This window comes from Raphanus sativus, chromosome 7, assembly GCF_000801105.2.
Source record: "Raphanus sativus cultivar WK10039 chromosome 7, ASM80110v3, whole genome shotgun sequence".
NCBI classification, from domain to species: domain Eukaryota; kingdom Viridiplantae; phylum Streptophyta; class Magnoliopsida; order Brassicales; family Brassicaceae; genus Raphanus; species Raphanus sativus.
The window spans coordinates 12,548,540-12,569,363 of NC_079517.1; the positions used below are offsets into that span (position 1 = coordinate 12,548,540).

General features: G+C 34.6%; 3 protein-coding genes and 1 long non-coding RNA gene across 5 annotated transcripts; 1 reads left to right on the forward strand and 3 right to left on the reverse strand.

Moving 5' to 3' along the window:
• Positions 1-2,541: 2,541 nt before the first annotated feature.
• LOC130497587 (uncharacterized) lies at positions 2,542-3,611 on the forward strand. The gene is made up of 2 exons (XR_008936586.1): positions 2,542-3,280; positions 3,383-3,611. It is a non-coding gene; the product is annotated as an uncharacterized LOC130497587 (long non-coding RNA).
• Positions 3,612-3,660: 49 nt separating this feature from the next.
• On the reverse strand, positions 3,661-4,747 carry LOC108815416 (uncharacterized). Its single transcript, XM_056990510.1, has 4 exons — positions 4,455-4,747; positions 4,221-4,366; positions 4,025-4,143; positions 3,661-3,908 (listed from the first exon to the last, which is right to left on the reverse strand). The coding sequence occupies exons 1-4, from the start codon at positions 4,667-4,669 to the stop codon at positions 3,807-3,809; spliced, it is 582 nt and encodes a 193-aa protein (XP_056846490.1). The 5' UTR covers positions 4,670-4,747; the 3' UTR covers positions 3,661-3,806.
• Positions 4,748-5,262: 515 nt separating this feature from the next.
• On the reverse strand, positions 5,263-7,541 carry LOC108814558 (uncharacterized). 2 transcript variants are annotated; one of them, XM_018587157.2, is made up of 7 exons: positions 7,408-7,541; positions 7,250-7,327; positions 7,018-7,053; positions 6,392-6,940; positions 6,229-6,309; positions 5,782-5,970; positions 5,263-5,565 (listed from the first exon to the last, which is right to left on the reverse strand). In XM_018587157.2, exons 1-7 carry the CDS (start codon positions 7,501-7,503, stop codon positions 5,440-5,442), a joined length of 1,155 nt encoding a protein of 384 aa, XP_018442659.1. In that variant the 5' UTR covers positions 7,504-7,541; the 3' UTR covers positions 5,263-5,439. The 2 variants fall into 2 exon arrangements, with proteins under 2 accessions (XP_018442659.1, XP_018442658.1); XM_018587156.2 differs by having other exon boundaries at positions 7,015-7,053.
• Positions 7,542-13,270: 5,729 nt separating this feature from the next.
• Positions 13,271-19,168, reverse strand: LOC108816343 (kinesin-like protein KIN-14P). The gene is made up of 20 exons (XM_056990205.1): positions 19,030-19,168; positions 17,999-18,287; positions 17,789-17,916; positions 17,617-17,700; positions 17,463-17,540; positions 17,291-17,383; positions 17,168-17,197; positions 16,928-17,098; positions 16,306-16,836; positions 16,140-16,221; positions 15,961-16,056; positions 15,690-15,869; positions 15,461-15,567; positions 15,198-15,378; positions 14,941-15,103; positions 14,600-14,853; positions 14,348-14,511; positions 13,789-14,108; positions 13,593-13,711; positions 13,271-13,457 (listed from the first exon to the last, which is right to left on the reverse strand). The coding sequence occupies exons 2-20, from the start codon at positions 18,216-18,218 to the stop codon at positions 13,399-13,401; spliced, it is 3,060 nt and encodes a 1,019-aa protein (XP_056846185.1). The 5' UTR covers positions 18,219-18,287; positions 19,030-19,168; the 3' UTR covers positions 13,271-13,398.
• Between the last annotated feature and the right edge of the window lie 1,656 nt (positions 19,169-20,824).

Consider the following 20,824-nt stretch of genomic DNA (forward strand, 5'->3'; position numbering starts at 1 on the left):
AGACTATGCCAAGGATCAGTATGATAAAGGCACATGGCCTAGGTAACCAGATTGGTTGACCTACGAAATTAAACACTTTATGGCATGACCGGATTAGCCATCCTAGTCCAAACTTGATGCAAAGTTTAATATTACAAAGGCACAAAGAGTTATCCCATAGAAATCTCACGTTGTGAAACATGTACACAAGGGAAACTCATGAGGCTCAATTGTCCCAAGCATCACGAAATGGCATAATGGTTTAGTGTCCTTACACAAACAAATTTATAGCATGTTCATGAGGGGGAGAATACACACCCCGTGTGGTCCATGACCATACTATAAAAACATGAACATGATAGCCAAACAGAATGTGATAGCCTGGCCAAACAGGCCATAAGATATAAGAGCTTGGTCGAACAGACCATAACCTATAAGGTTCAGACTTTCAAAGTCTATAAGCTTGGAGACATTATGGATTTACATGTATGAAAGATAAGATGCATCAGGCCATATAAAGTGAGCATAGATATTCCCATCTAATAATTATAAAGGGTCATGATCCAGACATAGACCATCCTAAGAGATTATGTATAGACCACCACAATAATATGTGCCGTCTAGGATGGAACCTCATAAGAAGATGAAATAAGATTGGGAATATATGTTGGATATGAGAATGTCTTCCTCCGACGATTTTATAAGAGACCTTGAGCCAAAATATGGGTGATCAGATTAAGGCCAGGTTTACGGATTACATGATGAATCCGACTATCCAACATCAGGGGGAGAAAGAAATAAGCTGGTACAAGTATAAAGAGAAATGGAATGGTATTAACCATCCTTGTCTTGGCAAGATCCTCGGACCAGAGAATATGATTTAAGACGTCCAAAGAAAGATCATACAAAGCTAGCTAAAAGAATGCCAGACAGATTAGACCCGAAAAAAAAAGAAAAAGAATGACTAAGTCATACCAGCTTAAGCACCACGAAATTAATGTCCTAGAAGAGACATAATCAAGTTGCTATAGAGTCTAAAGATAGACCAATATGTTCCATAAGATAAGGAACCTCGGAAATAAAAAGAAAGGTGCAAATAAATGACATATCCGAGGTCATAAGGGAAACCAGACCAGACATTTAGATAAGGCTGCGCAGCTGAACATCTAAGATACCAGACCATGTAGTTTGGGACGCCAAACTGCAAGGTAATAAAGGTTCTTAGTAAGAATGAAATCTCTAATCGATTAGTTCATGTCTGGAACACAATGGAACACTATAAAAGAAGTGTCGACACATACATACACAAAAGATAAAGATGCATAAGAAAATAGCACTTGAGTTTAAAAGATATAAGCGAGGATCAGAACCCACGAGAATACAAGAATGCATTCATAGAATAAAAGAAATTGTGGGGGTTTAAGAAAGATTCAAAGAATCTATAAAAGAGATGGGTGTATTGGCCATATATAGAAACACCATCTGATAAGATAAAACCAGTGAAAAATGGGTCCTGTGTGGGAAAGGAAAAAAAATCGTGAGACATGGACTAAGGTGTTCATATTCCTATTTAAAGCATTCAAGGAATGGCTTGATTACACAAGGATACTCACAAAGACCAAGGAACAGATTATAAGGAGATATACTCCTATGTGGTGGATGCTACTACAAATCCGAAAGTGATAAAGGTCTGGATATAAGAAAAGAGAAATGTAGTAAGCAGCATGATTGATCACTGGATAAAGAAATAATAAAAGTATCAGAAAGATGAGAAAAGAAATTCTCATAGAATAGTTTTGTTCCTAAGCTATTCATGGACTGAAACGAAAGGCAGATGCATATAAAGCATATAATGCATGTAAAGGATAAGACTAAGTAATACTTAGTGAAAGGAGTTCTACAAGAACGTCCCTGAACAGTCCATGCATATATTATGAAGGAAATTCCTTGTGTTCATACTTAAAGAAATGATGATTAGATCGACTGATTCTTGGACAGGCTATGATAAGAATACAATGATCTATAGTGGAGATGATAGCCATGAATATGTATTGAGATCTATGATCCAAAGTACCGAGAATAGAATGTGATATGGTCAAAAGAGAATAAGAGGATGAATCCATCAGATTAACGACCAAAGATCCATATCAGCTAGGATCACGTCCGACCTAGTTCGATCTTGTTCCGACTAAACTGGTTCCAGTAACCACTATATTCAGATCGTGGTATGTCTATGGACAAGGCATGTGTCCTTGGTCCAGGAAAGACTTTATGGAAGTACTTTTAAGGCTTATGCACATCCGACCAAAGTGCAATGTATTGGTATGATTGGCGCCTTGATGTGGAAAAGCCATACTAGGTCGGATAAGTTTTATGGATATGTTCAGACCATAAGACATTGATACTAAAGCCATACACGTCCCCCTGCTATAAGTGTCATTGACACCTTTACTTAGACAAGTTTGGCATGTCGGAACATGAGACAATATGGGACATGATCAATATATCCTAAGTTACCTTCTAATGATTAAAAGTTTGAGATTGATTTATACTAACCAAATCCAAAAGAAAAGGGATTGTTTGGTTTTAATAAATGTTACAGGTTTATACAAGGTCTCAAATAGGTTATACACATTTGGAGAATGATGAAGAAGCACAAAGTACTACAAGTTCAGTCATGAGAAATGTTAGCCGACTTCTTCATCATGTCTACACCAACTACACATCTATGAAGTCTACCTATCCGTTTGGGACATGGCAACAGAAGGACCAGTTCAAGACTTGGCGCCCATGAAGCTAAACCATCAAAGTGTCCATGCGCCAGACTTGAAGAACGGAGGTCCAGAACATGGGGAGTAGTGTGTGTTGTACTCTTTTTCCTTCACTTCGGTTTTGTCCCACTGGGTTTTCCGAGTAAGGTTTTAATGAGGCAACATTAAGCACACTACAAGCTCTATATGGTTCTGGCATCCAAGGGGGAGTGTTATGAATATTATGTTTATGGATGTCCAGCCCATTAGATATTTACTTGTAATCTTGGCCCGTTTATGGCCCATTGTATTTAGGCCCATGTCGCCATGTATTTCCTATATAAGGAACACTTTGATTCAATAATAAGATTAGAGTTTTCACAACAAGAACAAAGTTTTGTAATTTATAGATAACCTTGGAGAAATCTCTCCACAGTTTAGCCAAAGGAAGCTTCCTCTCTCGTCAATAACATAAACGCCACTTTCTTTGTCGTCTTCAACGGCGTTTCTTGAATCTTCGTTGCCCGCCACATGAGTTCTCTCTCCGTCATGTAATGCATCACGTTCTCCGGTTCCACCACAGAACAACTCTTTCTGCCATTCATCATCATCAGGAGCCACCGCTTCTTTTACTAAAACGATTTTTTTTCTAGCTGTGTTGGCTGCAGCTGAAGCGGTGAGAGAGAGGGAATAGGAGGAATGAGAAGATAGACGAAAGGGCTGGGGACTGAAAGAAACGTTTCTTAATGTGGAAGTTGAGTCTGAATACAAAATGAATTAATGATGGGGCTAAGGAGAAGTATCTGTTATACATTTTGTAACTTTCATATTTTACTTTTTTTTCCCTTGAAATTTCAATAAAAAGACAAACATATTTGTGTTCTTGAAGCATCTGCTCATCAAGGTTCTGGTTTCAACTTTCACGCAAGGAGAAACAAACATCTTCTGCACTCTCAACGATATAACCATCGCAACGTTCAGGCCAGAAAACATCATTCAATTTCTACATAATCTAAGGAGGAAAGAGAAAAAGCTCATATTGAAAGATCACTGCAACTGATGATAATAGTGGTATCTTCAGTAGAAAGAGATGCTATAGACAAGTTTCCGCCTATGCTGTTTTTCGAAGCCAGCGACAATGTCATCTATTGTATCTTCCCATGTTTCATTCCCTTCAATCTAAAAACCCACAAACAATCACCCCCAATATAAAGTTTTTATCAATATAAAGTTTTTATCAAAAGCTGCTACTAGATGGAAAAAAAACTGACTAATTTTGAATAAAAAATACTAACCTCTTGACAGAGTTCCAAGGCAAGACGGCCACCTATAGCTGCTTCTTCGTGGTTGTCTTTAACCTCCAAGTTCATCACAAGTATGGTTCTCATAAGTGGCTGTTCTCTGTTATTAAGATCTGCAGATAAAGATTAATGATTGGCACTTGTTACTCAGCTAATGAAAATAAAAAAAAGCGGAATTAGGTAAATATACCTTCAAGAACAGAATCGAAAACCTTTTCTTCAAAGGTCATGACAACATCAAACACACCATCACCACCATTATCCTGCCATCTCTGAGGAGCTAGCTTCACGTTTAGGTTCCTCTTAAGCATCTGCAAGATCCCATTCCTCTTGTAACTGAAATGAACAGTTAAGTCTATTATGCAAAAGAGCAATTAGGGATTCGAAAGCTTAAGAGAAAACAAAATCTAGAATAGGAGGATACAGCTCGGGATCCTTGCGCCTGAGTTCATCGAACATCTGCTTGTACGGAGTTCCGAAGTCGTAGACGTTAGGCTCTCTCGCGGATGGTCCGGGTAGTTTAACGTGAGATCCTGTCCCGTACGAAGCTACGTCGAGACCTTGCCTCTTGAGGAGGAAGTGAGCCTCCATGCTCCGGTTCTGGTTCGACGAGCAGACCATGGCGTACCGGAACCTCATGGCGAAGACGCCGTGACGAGCGAATCTGCGATTGGTTTCCCCGGCGACTAATAGCGGCCGGAGCAGTTTACAAGTTGTCGATTTCAGAGGTGATGTTTGTTATGTGAGTGAACTGGATTGGGCCTGGGCCGGAATTTTTAAATACGTCCATTAACGTTATTGTGCCCAAAATCGTATCGAATTGAACCGGACAAAAATTATGTTCGGTTTGGTGAAACAATGGTTCATTTGTTTGGAAATTGTGCTGAACTAAACCGAATTTTCCCAAGTTCGATTCAATTATAGCTGTTTAAATTTTTGGGTAATCTGAATAAATTTCGGTTTGGTTAAATATAAGTCCGTATAATTTGATTATAATTTCTATAAAATATAAAAACCAAACAAACGGATTACCGAACTGATAACTTAGATTTTCTTAAACTTAACCGAATTCTTAACCAAACTTGAATCGAAAACCACAAAAGACCGGTGGGTTTGGCGAGTTCGGTTCATTTCCCCAGGCGGAGTAGTAGTACTTGAAAGACTGAACAAAACTTGTAAACAATACGGCAAGGCAACTATTAAAGTCAGAAGAACGATGTCACCGAACCAAAAAACAAAGTCAAGAACACAATATTATCTCCGGGGGCGATGAGCAAAGTATTAAATGATACCTTCAACATAAAAATACAATTATTACTTATTTTTTCTACAAATGATCACAAACTTGTCTCGGACCTTACATTCAAACCCCAAAACCTGTCTCTACCAAGTGATTATATCACTGAGTTTCACTGTCGGAGAATCTGTTGCAGCTGAAGGACTTGATTTCTCTGTTCCGGTGGCAGCAAATTGATCTGCTCTGGTGTCAGACTCATCACCTGTTGAAGCAATGCCTTCTCCATATCTGCAGATATCTGCACAAACAAGAAAAACACACAAAAATCATCAACAACATCAACACAAGCCTCTTTGCTCTCTGATAAGTAAAAGTCATTTAGAATTCCAGCAAACGGGCTAAAGACGCAACTACAGCGTCTACTGGAAAAGGAATGTTAAAATGATAGAACTAGACAATCATCGACATGATGTATATCCTCGAAGTACAATGGCTGCGTGGGAAGGTAAATTACCGGCGCGGGGCGAGGTGGTGGTCCACCTCCAGGTCCAACTTGGTTTGGTGGAGGCACCGGTCCTAGACCTGGGAGATGAGTAATGTTTGAGTTCTCTGGTTGGCCAGCCATCCAAGAAGGACCTCTCTCTGCAGCCATCGGACCTCCTAATTGGTTATTATTGTAGTCCCCACGAAACTGACCTCCACCCTGAAACAATAGACAATAATACAAGCAGTGAGATTCAATAGCATAACTAAAACCTGCACAGTTTCCATTTACATTTTTCATTTCTTTAAAGCAAGAACGTGATTTTAAATAACAAGAAAAGAGATCAGAAGAATTATGATAAATAATATCTTCTCACTGAAGGAGGACAAATATAAAGCACCATAATTGCATAGTCAATCTGCAAAACCACCGAATATATTGCCTAAAAAGGTATAAGACAGTAAGAGTATAAAACACCTGATATGGTTGTTGACTAGGTAGATGTGGCTGTCCCTGCGGGAATTGAGGTCCAACAGAAGCCTGCGGTCTGTTGCTTGACTACAAATTGGTTCAAATAAACGAGCTTCAGTCAGTCAAAAACATAAATCACGATGTTCGAAACAAAAATCTCTCTACTGACATGAAACATGGGTTGAGAATGATGCTGGGGAGGTGCGACATGGTGCTGAAACCCAGCGTTGGGACCAGGCTGGGATGGTCCAAACTGATGATGATATGGTCTAGGCTGTTGTTGAGCCAAATGAGAACCCCCAACAGAGTGCATTGGTTGTTGCTGTTGTTGCAACTGAGTAGAGGAGGCTGGTATATCAAGATGATGGAAAGGAGGTTGTTGGGATGTTGGATGATGGGGAGCTAGAGAAGGCGCGTTTTGAGCTTGAGGATGAGACAAAGAAGTGCCAGCAGGATTCAGATGTCCCTGACGCTGGGGATGGGAAAAACGAGGCTGCTGTGATGGAGCATTATTATTACTGGTTGCAGAGACAGAAGGTGGAGGAGGAGGAGGAGGCATAGGCATTGGTTGTTGTTGTTGTTGTTGTTGTTGCATTGGGTGTTTTCTAATAGGTGCTTGTGGTTGCATTGTAGCTGCTGGAACGTTTGGCTTTGTTTGGATCGATTGACGGGACTGTTGAGGAGGCTGTGCAGGCACCTGAGGATCCACTTTTGGAACCTAGAAGAACAGAGTTTGTTAATGAAAAGGGGATGAAATGAGATCACAAAAAAGTAAGGGGTTCAAGTAAATACCACCTGAGGAGGCTGAACCATTCCAAGCATGATCTGTGCCTGACATTCACCAACATATTACATCATTGTTCATGTCACAAAACCCTAATTGGCCATATCACAAAACCCTAGTTTTTATAAATCTATATGTAAATTATTATTTTTTGTGCCGAGTCATCAATACATTGTTCATGTCACAAAATAACAAACCCTAATTTTTTTTTTTGACTTCCAATCAATCAAGTAAGAAGCTCACCTGGAAGAGAGCCTTGGTCAAAAGAGGGTTCCGAATCAGAATGTCTCTCGCTTGCTCGTGGTTTTGATCAATCAGCGTCTGCGTCATCAGATCCAATCAATCAAAAAAAACAAGATTCGAGAAAGTGTTGTAGCCTATAATCGTAGGGAGAAGCCAACCTTCATTTGAGACATTATATCGTAGAGCTGGCTTTTGGTCATTCCGGCGAGATTCTCCGGTATACCGCCGTCTCCGCCTATTTGCTTGCCCGCCATTGTCTTCGTCGGTAGTCGCAACAGTGACAACCTGAGTGAGCTTTAACACGCGGCACAATAACCTGGGCCTAGCACAGCATGGGCTTCTATGGTATTATCCCAATCCGATTTGCTGTATTCATTTAGGCTCGGCGGCTCGGCCCATGAATCATTCTTAAGTTGTTTTGCTTTAAAATTTGGGTTCGACAATAAGTATATTGCTTTGAAAATTCGACAATAAATATACCACCACTTTCAATATCTTGTATTTTTTACACTATGGTTGGTACTTCTTTAAAATGATGATAAATTTGACTATATACATATGTTTGTTATAGATTTTGGATATGTACAAAATTGCTTAGACCTCCTCTATCCCCTCCATATTTTACTCATTGAGTAAAATATGAAACAGAGATAGAAATGCGCTTAGGACAAAAATAATCTCGATCTTAATCAGTTTTATAGCTGTGTTAGGTATAAGGACATCTCCATCTGATTCTATATTATTTATAAAACTAGATTTTGACCCGCGCTTGGAAGCGTGGAAAATTTTACGATGAAAAATTTCACTAATAATATAACAAATATTTTGGTAAATTTAAAGAGTGTATTTAGAATATTTTTGCATTTAAATCAGTGTTTTTTAATTCAACCCGATTGTGATTATACCGGTTAATCCGGAGATCTGACAATTCAATTTAAGTTTTTAAAATATTCATATTAAAAAAAATCATTAAAATCCGAGACTAACCGATTGAACTGTTGGATGACCGATATATAATCTAATTTGATTTAAATTATAATAGTTTCATAATTTGTAATCTTATAATCCAAAATTTAAAGTTTATTATTTTGCAATTTATGAAATTATGACGTTTCTACAAAATTTTAAAGAGAAAATGATAGATATAAAATAACTAAGATTAATTATTGTATTGTTTGGAAATATTGATAGTAGTATAAAAAATATATTGTTTGGAAACATTGATAGTAGTATAAAGAAATAAGGTATATTGTTTGGAAACATGGATAATAGTATAAAGAAAGGAACATTAATGATTTAATGTAGGTTTAACTATAAAGTATAAAAGTGTATTTAATTTAAAAACTTACAAAATAAATGTTAAGTCCAAGAGAATGTTTCTGTTTTAATAAGATAGATAAATAAAATGAAAAATTGAGTAATAAACAAAAAATAAAGCATGACTTTATTTATAGAATAATGCTTTTTATGTTTAGTATTCTATTTCCTATTTTATTTATTCTATAGATGGAGTAAAATATGGAATAAAGATGGACATGTTCTAAGATGCTCTAAGATGATGATTATACACTCAATCACATAACTATGTAGTTTAGAACATTTACTTCCGTAAACTTTTGAGTTTTGACAGTATCTAAACAAATTAAAAAAGTAAAAAAAAAAAAGAAATGCAAGAAGTTTTTGCAAAGGCAATTTAAGATACGGTTTTGATATTCATTTGACAGGTAGACATCTGTAAGTGGTTTAATTTTTTTTAACCAGATGATAATCCGTCTTCTACGCGGAGTGAATTTTTTAAAAATATATTGTACTTAAATATCATAAACAATATACATTTTGTTATCAATAACTTTTTCTTATATTTTATTAGCAGTGGACATTTGAGTACCATTTGGTTCTATTCGAATCTTTGCGGGGTTTGATTCGATTCAGATCTTTATGGGTTTGGTTCAGGTTTGGATAGCTTATTTATTTATTTTTCAAAAATTAAAGTTTGCATCTACTTTAAATTTTTCAAAATGTAAAAATAAAAATAATATATAACATATAAATTTGAATAATGTATGACAAAATACTTAAACTTAACATAAAAATCGGTTTAGCTTAAATATTTGGAAAAAAAATTAATAGATATTTTAAGTATTTTAGTTATTTTAAATATCGTTTAGCCATTTTAAACATGTGCTTATAACTATGTATATATATTTTTAAGTATTTTGGAAAACTTTAAAACGTCTTATATATTTTAAACACTTTTTAGATATTAAATTAAAAAATAATTAATATATTTAAGTATATAAATTTGGTTCGGATATATTCGGATACCGAAAATATTTTAGTTGGATCGGGTTCGGTTCCGGTTCTCTAGATACCAAAATTTTGAAACTCATTCGGATATCTAACCGATTTTGGTTAAAATTCAGTTTTATTCTTTGGATCGGCTTTGATTCGGTTTTTTGGATTCAGATTTTTTTATCCAAGCCTATATTTTTAATTGTGACAAAATTTTAAACAAAAATGATGATGGTTCATATTGATTTTGGATATGAAATAATTTTTAGACTAAAAAATATTTTATTATGTATGTGATCCATTTAGTTAATCATTAAAAACTGTTCTAAACACATTTAAGAAAAACGATGGGTTGAACTCTAAAAATGTACCATTTCATATTGTCAATCGACACTTCCAAATATTCATTTAATTTGATAAATGAATGGTCTATAGTAGACATATTATATAATATAACACTCTCTATTAATTTAATTTTGGACTTACAAAATTTTCAATTGATTTTCAAGCCGCCACATAAACAAAATTAACATTTTAATTACGTGAAAACTCAGCATAACACTTTTTAATTAATACAAATTACATGTTATAATTGAATTGAATCGTATGAAACGAGTTCTTAAAGTGAAGTTTATAATTACTAGGTGGTTGTTCGTGAATTCGCGAATATAAATATTGTATGAAAATTTATATTATGTATAGAATGTCGTAAATGTTCCATAAATTTAATGTAAAAGTAACTGATGAACATTTAGTAATAAAAATCCTTATGGAATTATATATATAATTCAAAAATTAACTTCTCCAATACATATTATGTATCTTCTTCGGCTTCTTCTTATTTTTCTTGTTATTATTTTATTTTTTTATCAAATTTTTGCTAATGTTTTCCTAATATTTTACATATTTTTGCCAAATATTTATTTCTCTCTAAATAATAATACAAACTATACTATCAATGAACCAAAAATCAATCTTATAATTATTTTCAGTCATAACATTACCTTATTCACTATATTATTTGATTTAAATGCAAAACATTTTTTAATCAAAATTCTCACATGTTCCGGTGAGTAAAATTTGTCTAATCTTCAAACCTAATTATTTATAAAAGATATATGGACTGAGAACACTGCTTTTTCACTGACTGTTAGTAAGGAGACGAGAGATTGTTATCTATGAGCTGATGGCACATGGCGCGTTGAGTAAGCATATTCGGAAGAAAGATAAAGCGGTAGAGTTAGATTGGATTTGTCGCCTTACTATTGCACTGGATGTGGCTACATCCATCGAGACATGAAATCCTCGCAAACATTCTTTTGGGAAAAGATTTACGAGCAAAGATTGCAGACTTTGGGTTTGTCAGGGCTACAACAGAAGAGAGAGAACCAATAGATACCAAGTGTGTTGGAACTCCAGATTACATGGCACCGGAATACATGGGTATGCATTTCTTTTTTACATCGTTTAATATCTGATTTAGCTATATATATTTGTGCTTTTTTCTTGGTAACTAACATGTGAAATGTTTGTAATTGCAGAAGGGAAAATACTTTCAAGGAAGGCAGATGTCTACAGCTTTGGAGTCATTTTGTTGGAGCTAATAAGTGGTGAAAAGGCCTATAACAACAACAAAGACATATCCCAAGACTACATTGCCATATGGTTCGAAAAGAGGAAAGAAGACTTCTGAAATTCCGTTGAAGTAGACATTGACACAGACCATGAGACACAACAGAGCATCAGAGAGGTAGCTGAACTAGCAGGTTCATGCTGCGGAAGCAGAGAAGAGACCAGAGATGTCCCAGATTGTTAGGGTTCTTTCATCTCCGATTGAAATCAGAGATATAAGGAACCAGGCAAGCAGCAGCGGATCTTGATATTGTTCACCCTTCCATGTATAGTTACCGTCATCATCAATGATCAGATGGATCGTCCAGGTATCACTTTCCCATAAGATTCATTTTGGTTTGCTTATCTTTGTCTTGTAAATTCAAAGTTTGCAGCTTTATGACCTTTTGGATTTGAAAACTTTCTATGCAGAAACTGGATTTCAAGTTCCCACTATCGGCTTCGTGTGTTCACTTCATATGCTCATGGATTGGAGCGTAAATTGTGATCAAAGTCTTGAAGCTTAGTATCGATAATACAGAACACAATTCCAGATGGTCCGAAAAATATTTAGTTGGGTTATTATGCGTGCCGGATATTATTAATTAGCACAAGGAGAAAAATAATCGGGTTGCTGGAGATCGGGTTTACGAGTATGGATTGTTTTAGATTGGTTTTATCCAGTTTAAGATTCTCAATTCAGATTGAAACAATTTGTAATCCAGGTTGATTCAATCCCGTCTAATTAGATCTGGTTTCATTTCACCCGGCTTAAGACAGCTTCTTTGTTAGGTGGTTACGAATAGGACTGGACATAGTATCTGCACCGAAAACCAATCTGGAACTGATCCGAAATATAGGGTATCGAACCCGATCGTATCATTACCTAAATCTCTAAAAGTTTTTTTCAAAACAAAATAAAAACAAAATCGAACCTGCTCCACACCAAGAACCATATATATTATTTGTAATTATACTTATACTAATAGTAATACCTGAAATTTAAATTATATATAAAATATTTGAGTTATTGTGCTTATTCACGGATAAAAAGGATGTTTTTAATACAAAATACTCAAATAGCATTGTATCTATGATTATTTTTGGACAAAAAATAACCAATTTGAACCATATATATATTGAATATTTTTGTTTTTAGTTATTTTTAGATAAGATTGAATAAATTAGATATAAAATACATAAATAACCAATTATGTATTTGGTTACTTCGGTTAAAATCTGAATCCACCCCAATTCAGGAAAACTCAACTCGTATCCGATTCGTTTTTTGTAATACCCAAATGAGATTATTTTTCAAAACCTAAAAATAATATTTAAATTGGTTATATTCATATCCGAAAGAATATCTGAACGTTCATATAATCACGAAGATAAGACTTCAAAAACAGGCATCTTTAGAACTGTTTGTAGCTGTTGGATTTGACCACCGTATAGATTACTATCATAGTCAATATAAACATCAACATCATTAAATTTTCATCAGTATAATAGTTATAGAAAAACAAATCTTTTTATATTTTGTAGTACCATCGTTTCTGCCAAAAATATATAGTATTAATTTTTAATAGAATAGATGTTTTAGACATGTGCACAAATATTAAAAAGTTATTATCGTAAAAATACAATTAAAAACAGGCAACCAATTACAAAATAAAAAAACAAAATACTATTTGATTACATAGTTTTCAATAAAGCTAAAAATTATACAGAAAAATGAAAATATCTTACAATTGAAATATCAAAAACTTTTTAAAACATCATACATTAATAAATGGAGTGAGTATAAATTATGTTTGGTAATATAACAAAATAAAATATGCAATCTATATAACATTGAATAACCGCACAAAAGAAAATGAACTGCAATCTGTTTATCAGAGTTTTACATTAGCAAAATAACTGACTGTAATTTATAATTAGGAGAATCATGAGGGATTGGTGAAAGTAAGCAAAATGGCTGAATTATTATGGAATCCTATCACCACATGGTACCCTGAAAAATATGATGAGGTATTTTCCTCTGGTTTATAAAGAAAAATCTATGAAATAATAATATTGATATTTATATCTGTGAAAAAATTATATATTTGTATCGGAAAGAAATGAAAATAAGATTCATGTATTTACAGAGTTTGGTACGTAAATCACATACAGTTTTCCGAACAAAAATTCAAAAGGTGGTATATGCAGTGTTACGTGTAAGGTACGTCTAGGGGTAGTGTAAATTATGCCCACCGTTTAGAAGACTTTGACAAACTAGAAGCGTTGCTCGTCTTCTTGCTGCCTAGAAAACATATCAATCAAACAAAAGTTCGTTGTAACTAATCTCATAGTTAGAAAACTAATACACACAAACTAATGAATCTAATCTTCAAATCGTAAATGTAAAGCGTAGGCATAGGTTCTTAGTTTTGCTTACTTGATGACGCCAAGCCAGAAGCAACCTTAGAAACTGTCGATGTTGTTCTTGTAGCTACTTTCCGAAGCTTATCAAATGGTCGTGTAACAGCCGAGGACCTTGAAGTCGTTGTCTTTGCTCTGCATTTTTATACACCATTACACGTTAAAACAGAAAACAATCTCTTTAGAAAGAGCATAAGTTTGAGTCTCTTAACCTGTCTGAGACTTTAGGTGGTCTTCTAGCAACATCAGGTGATCCTTGAGTTCCTATTGAGGCCGCATCAGATGTAACTTCGCTCAATCTCTCCTCAGACTCTGCTTCGACGGAGGAGGCTAAACTCTCACCGTCAGTAACGGCGTGTCTGGACTGTGATGAATATTCTCCTGTTTCTGAGTTTATGTCATCGGTTTGTCCTAAGCTCTTTATCCTCACCATTTGTTTCTGAGGTCTATGAGGAAGATGACTGTCCTTTACTGAATGAAGCCTCTCTATCTCTTCATCTTTCCTTGCTATTGTGTCCTTAAGCGATGCTAACTGTAACCAAAACAAATGATCCATGTAATTGCTAACATGGATGAAACATTCGATTTTTTTTTCCCAATTTTAAGGAGTTATTACATATGTAGCATGATGAAAAGTTATAGAAATTTTAAATTAAAAATAGCACAAAAATGTTTGTGACTTCCTCAAATTTCAGATTCGGCCATGTTGCTAATGGTAAGAAAGATCATAGTTAAGTGAGAGGATACACAGAGAAAGTTTGTTCACTTTACCTGTTCCATTAAGTCTCGAACATCTTTACCATCTTTACTGCTCTTTGCAGCACCAAGTTCAACTCCAGAGACACGTTCTGCGAATTTTAATGTACTCATCGACTCTGAATATGAAATAGCATCAGGATTGAGCTGCACAAACATTAGGGTCTTTGCTTGTCCTCCTATAGTCCAACACCACCAAAGAAAACAAAGTTTATGGTATATGATTAGATCAGTTAAACTCAAAAACTAGAACATCAAAATACTAACCAAGAGAGCTTTGGAGTAGTTGTGTTAGCTTGCTGTTTCTGTATGGTATATGAGAACTCTTCGAAGCCAGAGAGAATATCACATCTCCAAGAGATGAGAGAGATTTATTTATATGTTGTGCTTCTCTAAGTCTGTCTCCTTTAACTTCAGAACGGTCTACTCTCTCACTTCCAGCCAGATCCACCAAGTGAAGATTTCCATATAGCACAGAACCGGTCTTCGTATCTTTACCACGAACGTGAACAGTGACAATGCTGCATAAGAAACCATATACTACAGTGTTAAGGACCTGTTGAAACACAAATTTTTATGTTTCATGGGGACCAATATGAAGTAAGAACCTGTGAGAGCGACTACTTCGTTCATTCATGGCAGTAGCACCAACGGAGCGATTCTGTAGTCCAATGTCCATCAATGTAATCACATCTGAGGTCGATTTCACAGGATACATGCTTGCATCAGGCACAGCTAAACCATTTTGTGAAGTTGTAGACAGGATCCCTAATGTGTGTAAGGTCAAGGTAAACAAAAAAAACAACTAGTAATGAAAGAAATAAAGAAAGAGAGTATAAAGAACAAGAAGTTGAAACAAAAGGATATTTCTTTTGAGAACTGTCATCAGAGAGCAAATCCAGCACTTGTTCATTGTATATCTCAACCATTTGCACCCCAACTTCATAGTTTATGTTTCCCTTTCTGGATTGAGATATTTTGAAGAGATCATTGAGTGCGCGGTAGTTAACTCCCCAGTCCTCTTCACTTGCTCCATCTGGACCAGTCTGAAAGAACAAGAATGATGTTGTCTGACCTACTTAAAAGAAAACATTTTATTCAAGAAAATAACAAAGAAGACATACATACCATTGTGTAAGTTTTTCCTGATCCTGTCTGACCATATGCAAATATACAAACATTGAACCCATCAAGCACTGACCGAACCAGTGGTTTTATATCTGTAAAGACCTCAGCTGCAAAAATCCAAGATATCATAAACTTGGATTAGTATATACTTTGAAGTTTCAAATGTAACATACAGAACACATATATGATAATGGAAGAAATATTTAATAAAACAGAAAAAGAATGACACCTTGATTAGCAGCTGGACTATATACTTTATTGAACCTAAACTTGCGGAGACCGTCTTTCCCTGGCCTTGTGGGATTGGTAACTACTAGTTCTCCATCCTCACCAATGTACTCGACCACGGTGTCTGGTGCACCTTGTCCTGGAAGGAATGGCCTCACCCGGCAAAACACTCTTATGTTTCCTGCAAGTCACAAGTACACAACTTATAGGGGCTGTATATTTGAAATTTTACGTATCCAAAAAAATGTTAAAGAGAAAGAACCTCCCAATACCTTTAAGCTCCTGAAGCTCATTGAAAAGCTTCCGGTTTTCGGTTAGTACAGCGTGATAGTTTTCGGCCGCATTGCTAAGTTCAATCAGTTTGTTTCCTGAAGAGACATATATTGATTAATCAAGACTTTAAAAAATTACAAGGTCATGAAAAATCTAGCATCTATTAGAGCATTCTCACCTAATTGGCTGAACTGTTCTGTATAGTTCTCTTGAACCTTCAGAATTTCTTGCTTAATGGAACTTGAATACAACCTCAACTCCTGAGATTAAGCATAATTAGTCAACTATAGATATATTTCACAATGTTTGTTCTAGCAAACGGTTTAGAAGAAACATATTTATACCTCTAGTGTCTGAGACTGGTAATCAATAAACCTTCTATAGGAGACTTCTTTCTGACTCCAACTTTGTTGTTTGGACTCAGATACTTCATCCATTTCTTTGACCTTATTCTTCCAGTTGACAAGGTTATCTTCAAGCTCTTGAATCTTTCCTTCAAGGCTTGTATTAACACTTTTTGTTTCTTTCTCCATTTCTTGAAGCTCCTTTAACTTTTCCTCAAGAGCTTCTTTAGCAGTATGTGCTTCTTTTCCCATTTTCTCGAGCTCATTGACCTTTTCCTCAAGGGAAGTTTTTGCAGTGTTTGCCTCTTTTCTCTCTTGCTCAAGTTCCTTCAGCCTAGACTCAAGTCCTGTTGTAGCCAACGTTGTTTGGCTTTGCATTTGCAAGCATTGTTGCTCATATGCTTTCTTAGTTTTGTCCAGTTCTTTCCTTAATGCTGAAACTTCGAGGTTGAACTGATCGTTTTCTTTTGATAACTTGGCCATATCTTCCTCTTCGTTCTTCCACTGTTCTTCCCACTTTGTCTTCTCTGTCTATCATTCAAGAAAACTTCATGTCAGGCCCATAAAAGTATAAAACAGAACATGTTGACATAAAGCACAACTTGTAGTATAATGTACTGACCATGGTTTGGCTTTCCATTTGAGAGCATTGTTGCTTATATTCTCGTTTAGTTGTCTCCAGCTCTTGCCTCAACGCAGAGATTTCAAGGTCGTATTGACAATTCTCTTTGAGTAGCTTAAGCATATCCTCTTCTCCGTTCTTCTTCTTTTCTTCCCAGGTTGACTTCTCTGTCTATCATACATTACAAGTCCCAAGTCAAAGACATGTAAAGATACCACTTTTACTAAAGTATAATGTTACCTTAATTTGTCGAAGCTGTTGTGTAGCAATCTTGCAAAGAATCAGTTCATCAGCACATAATATGACGAGACCTTAAGCACTATACTCTCTCAGAGGCTAAACTGGTTTAAAAATGATACATACCTCACTTTCTTTACCACTTCCTGATGCTAAGGCTTCAAGGACGTTGATCCTTGACTGGTACTTCTCCTCTCGAGTTTTGAAAATATTGTTTTGCTGAAAAAAAAATAATAATAACTACTCAGCAAAACTAGAAACTGAAAACATTTTCTTCAAGAAAACCAAAAACCATTACCGTTCTTAGATGCTCAGCTTGAGTTGAGATGCGTCTCTCAATCTCTTGCACAACTTTTCTCAACAGGCATGCCACTCTCTGATCATTAGTTAGCTTTTGTCAATATATATATCCTAAGCAGTAGTATGATCCAAAGTATTAACATTCAAGATACCTGAGGGATTTCACCGTTCTTTCTTTCAATACTTTCATCTAGAATCCCATTCACGACGCTTAGAAGTGACTGCGTTGGTGCATTCTGCATCAAACATAAGCCAACGAACATTGTATTAACAGAGAATAAACCAAATCCAGGGAAAATGAAGATGAGGTAGTGGAAGTACTACATCTAAGCTATTTGATTTCATCATTTCAGAAATCTTTGAAGCTTGAAGATCATAACGTCCTTGTTTCATCTGGAAAACCTCATGAAACTTGTGTCCACCATGATGCATTGATCCAGGGGATGATGGATCTACAAGGTTTAAAGATTCAGTAAACAAGAAAATTATACATAAACACACACAGGCAGACATTAATAACTATAACACATGTACCGGAACAGGTGAGGGCTTGCTGGAATTTGGATTCTGCGAGAGTTCTGTGCCTTTCATCTCCAGATACTGGAGAAAATGGAGAGAAAGGACTACGAGGAGTTGTATCTCTTTTGGAATCTACATGGTTTCTATGCCTTTCATCTCCAGAGAAGGGAGAAAATGGACTACGAGGAGTTGAATCTCCATAAGGGCTGCCTGATTGATCCCGCATAGGATTCATTTATGCGTCTAGGTCGAAAAGCTAGCTTATGGAAACACTTGATAAACCCAAAACTGGATCATTCAACTCCTGAGACATGATTGATTCAAAAAAAAAAAACTTGATGATTAGATTATATTATATCCATAAAAGATAGTAAGAAAAACACATAGAAGAGGAAGCTAGAAGAAACCCAAATAGTATAGTTTCTATTCTTGTTCCACAAGCAAAAAAATAGGTGATAAGAACATGATTAAATGGCACCACAAAGCTAACAGGAGATAACCTTTTAGAGACAAAACCCATAGCCTAACGTGGCATTTAGGAGGCTATAAATATTTGAAAATAAATTTTAACATATTTTCTTTTCCAATTTGTGTTTAAAATGTATATTAGCTCTTTAAATTTGGGAGCGAACAAATGTTTCATTACACTAACGACATGGAGAGACAAACCTAATAAGGACATGTTCAACTGGAAACTTCCGAGAATGCTAGCAAGCATAAAACATAACATTTTACAGACAAAAATTACCAGGAGATAACCTTTTAGATCACAAGCATAACCTTCTAGAATCGCAATAAAGATATGAAGAGACAAAGTTAACGAGTACTCTGAAGATGATCAACATGGAACTGCCGAGTATGCTAGCAAGAACAAAACGTAACGTTTTACAAACAAAACTACCAGGAGATGAGGGGATCATTTTGGTGCAATAAGAGAAAAAAAAATCGACAATGAAAGAAGTCAAAAATTGGTTGACAATTAAAGTCAAGATCAACAAAATAGGATCATGCAATAATACAAGGAGGAAGATGAAAGCGATCATTACCTAGAAAAATCCAGACGAAGTTTTCTGGTGAAAACCTCGGGAGCACGCGTGGAGGAAGTCCAACCTGAGAGAAAACAATGAGACGGAGGAATGAGACGTGATGGGAATGTGGGTTGATTTGATTAGTGGTAATAAAAACTAGATTAATTACTTTTTTAATAATTACAATTACAAACCAAAATTAAAGAACTTTTTGTTGTTTTGGACTTTATTTAGGTTTGTGTACAGAGGGAGGGAGCGCGAATGTCGGAAGAGAATGTTACAAATATGTGACACGTGGCAAATCTCGGCTAAAATAGGAGGAAAATCAACAATAACAAATGTTTACAGAAATAGTAATATTTGATTAAGTAACGATCATTTTATACAATATAGTTTTAATATTTGTGTGTGGACAACACACCACGTCGGGTTGTAGCTCTTTTAGTATAACGTTCGGGTTGTAGCTCTTGTATCTTCTATCTGTAAATATGAAAATAGTTTGTAACTAAAACTATAGATTAAAAATAATTTGTAAAACATCTTTCATATCAACTGAGATTGATGCTATTCTGTTAGCAGTTACTGTCATAAAACTCAATGATTAATTCCACAATCATCACTGGAAGACATCTGAATTCTGAAGTGTTTGAACTTTAAACTATTGAGATGAAGAAGCCTTTGTCAAGTTGCATCGACATAAAGACGTTGGAGTATTTTTTTGTATTGTCATTGTCACATTTCTTATTCTGATTTCTTTTTGCACTCTTGTAATGTTATTATACAAGAATACTAGATGATTACCCGCACCTTGTGCGGATTAATTTAATTTTAGTGTTATTTTGTAGTTTAAATGTAAATTATTAAATTTGATACAAATTTTGAGTAAATTATTTAATTTCAGTATTTGTATTGACCATTATGCATTAAATTCTACTCTTTTTTCATCTTTGCATTTATAAGTGTATATAATGGATACAAAATTTATCACTACTAACAACCAATTTATGATTACGAAACTTGAATTTGAAATTAAACACTTATTGTAGTTGTAAATTAAAAAGATATCACCAGCAATAAAATATTAGAAACAATCACGGCTAAAAAACATCAACAAAAATAACCATGACTAATAAGCTTATATATATTATTAACAAATTATATTTAAGAAACTGTGAGAGACAAAAAAAAACCAATAACTTATAGAACATACATTTTTATTTGTTAAGATTATACTTAAATTATTTTATATTATTCAATATTTTATTTTTGTTTTTATGTTTCTTTATATTTTTACTAAGTTTCCTATTTCTTTTATAGATTAATTGTATAAGATTTAATATTTTGGTTTTAGTACATTATTGTGATAATGTTTTGTGATTTTCAAGATCAAAAAATAATTTAATGTTCGGCAACATAAAATTTTGATTTATTTTAGTTAAGAATGTGTTTTACCCATCCGTGCGGACATAATCTTCTTATCAATACTTATTAATGTATGTCTTATTAATCTAAAAACCAGCATAATAAGTTATTTTTGTATTTTCAAATGATTAAATCGAACATCAAAGTATTTATATATGTCAAATATGTTTTATAAAATATATACTTATTATTGTGTTATTTTTAAAACACTCATATCTTAGAAATAGTTTAGAAAATATATTTATATACATGTATTTTCTTGACTAAAATTTAATTATAATATTTTTGCATCTTAATTTTTAACCTTTATAATAAAAAAAAAAATTTAGATAGCAACACAATATATATAAGAATTATCTTATTTTAATTTTTTGATAATTTTCTTTTATTA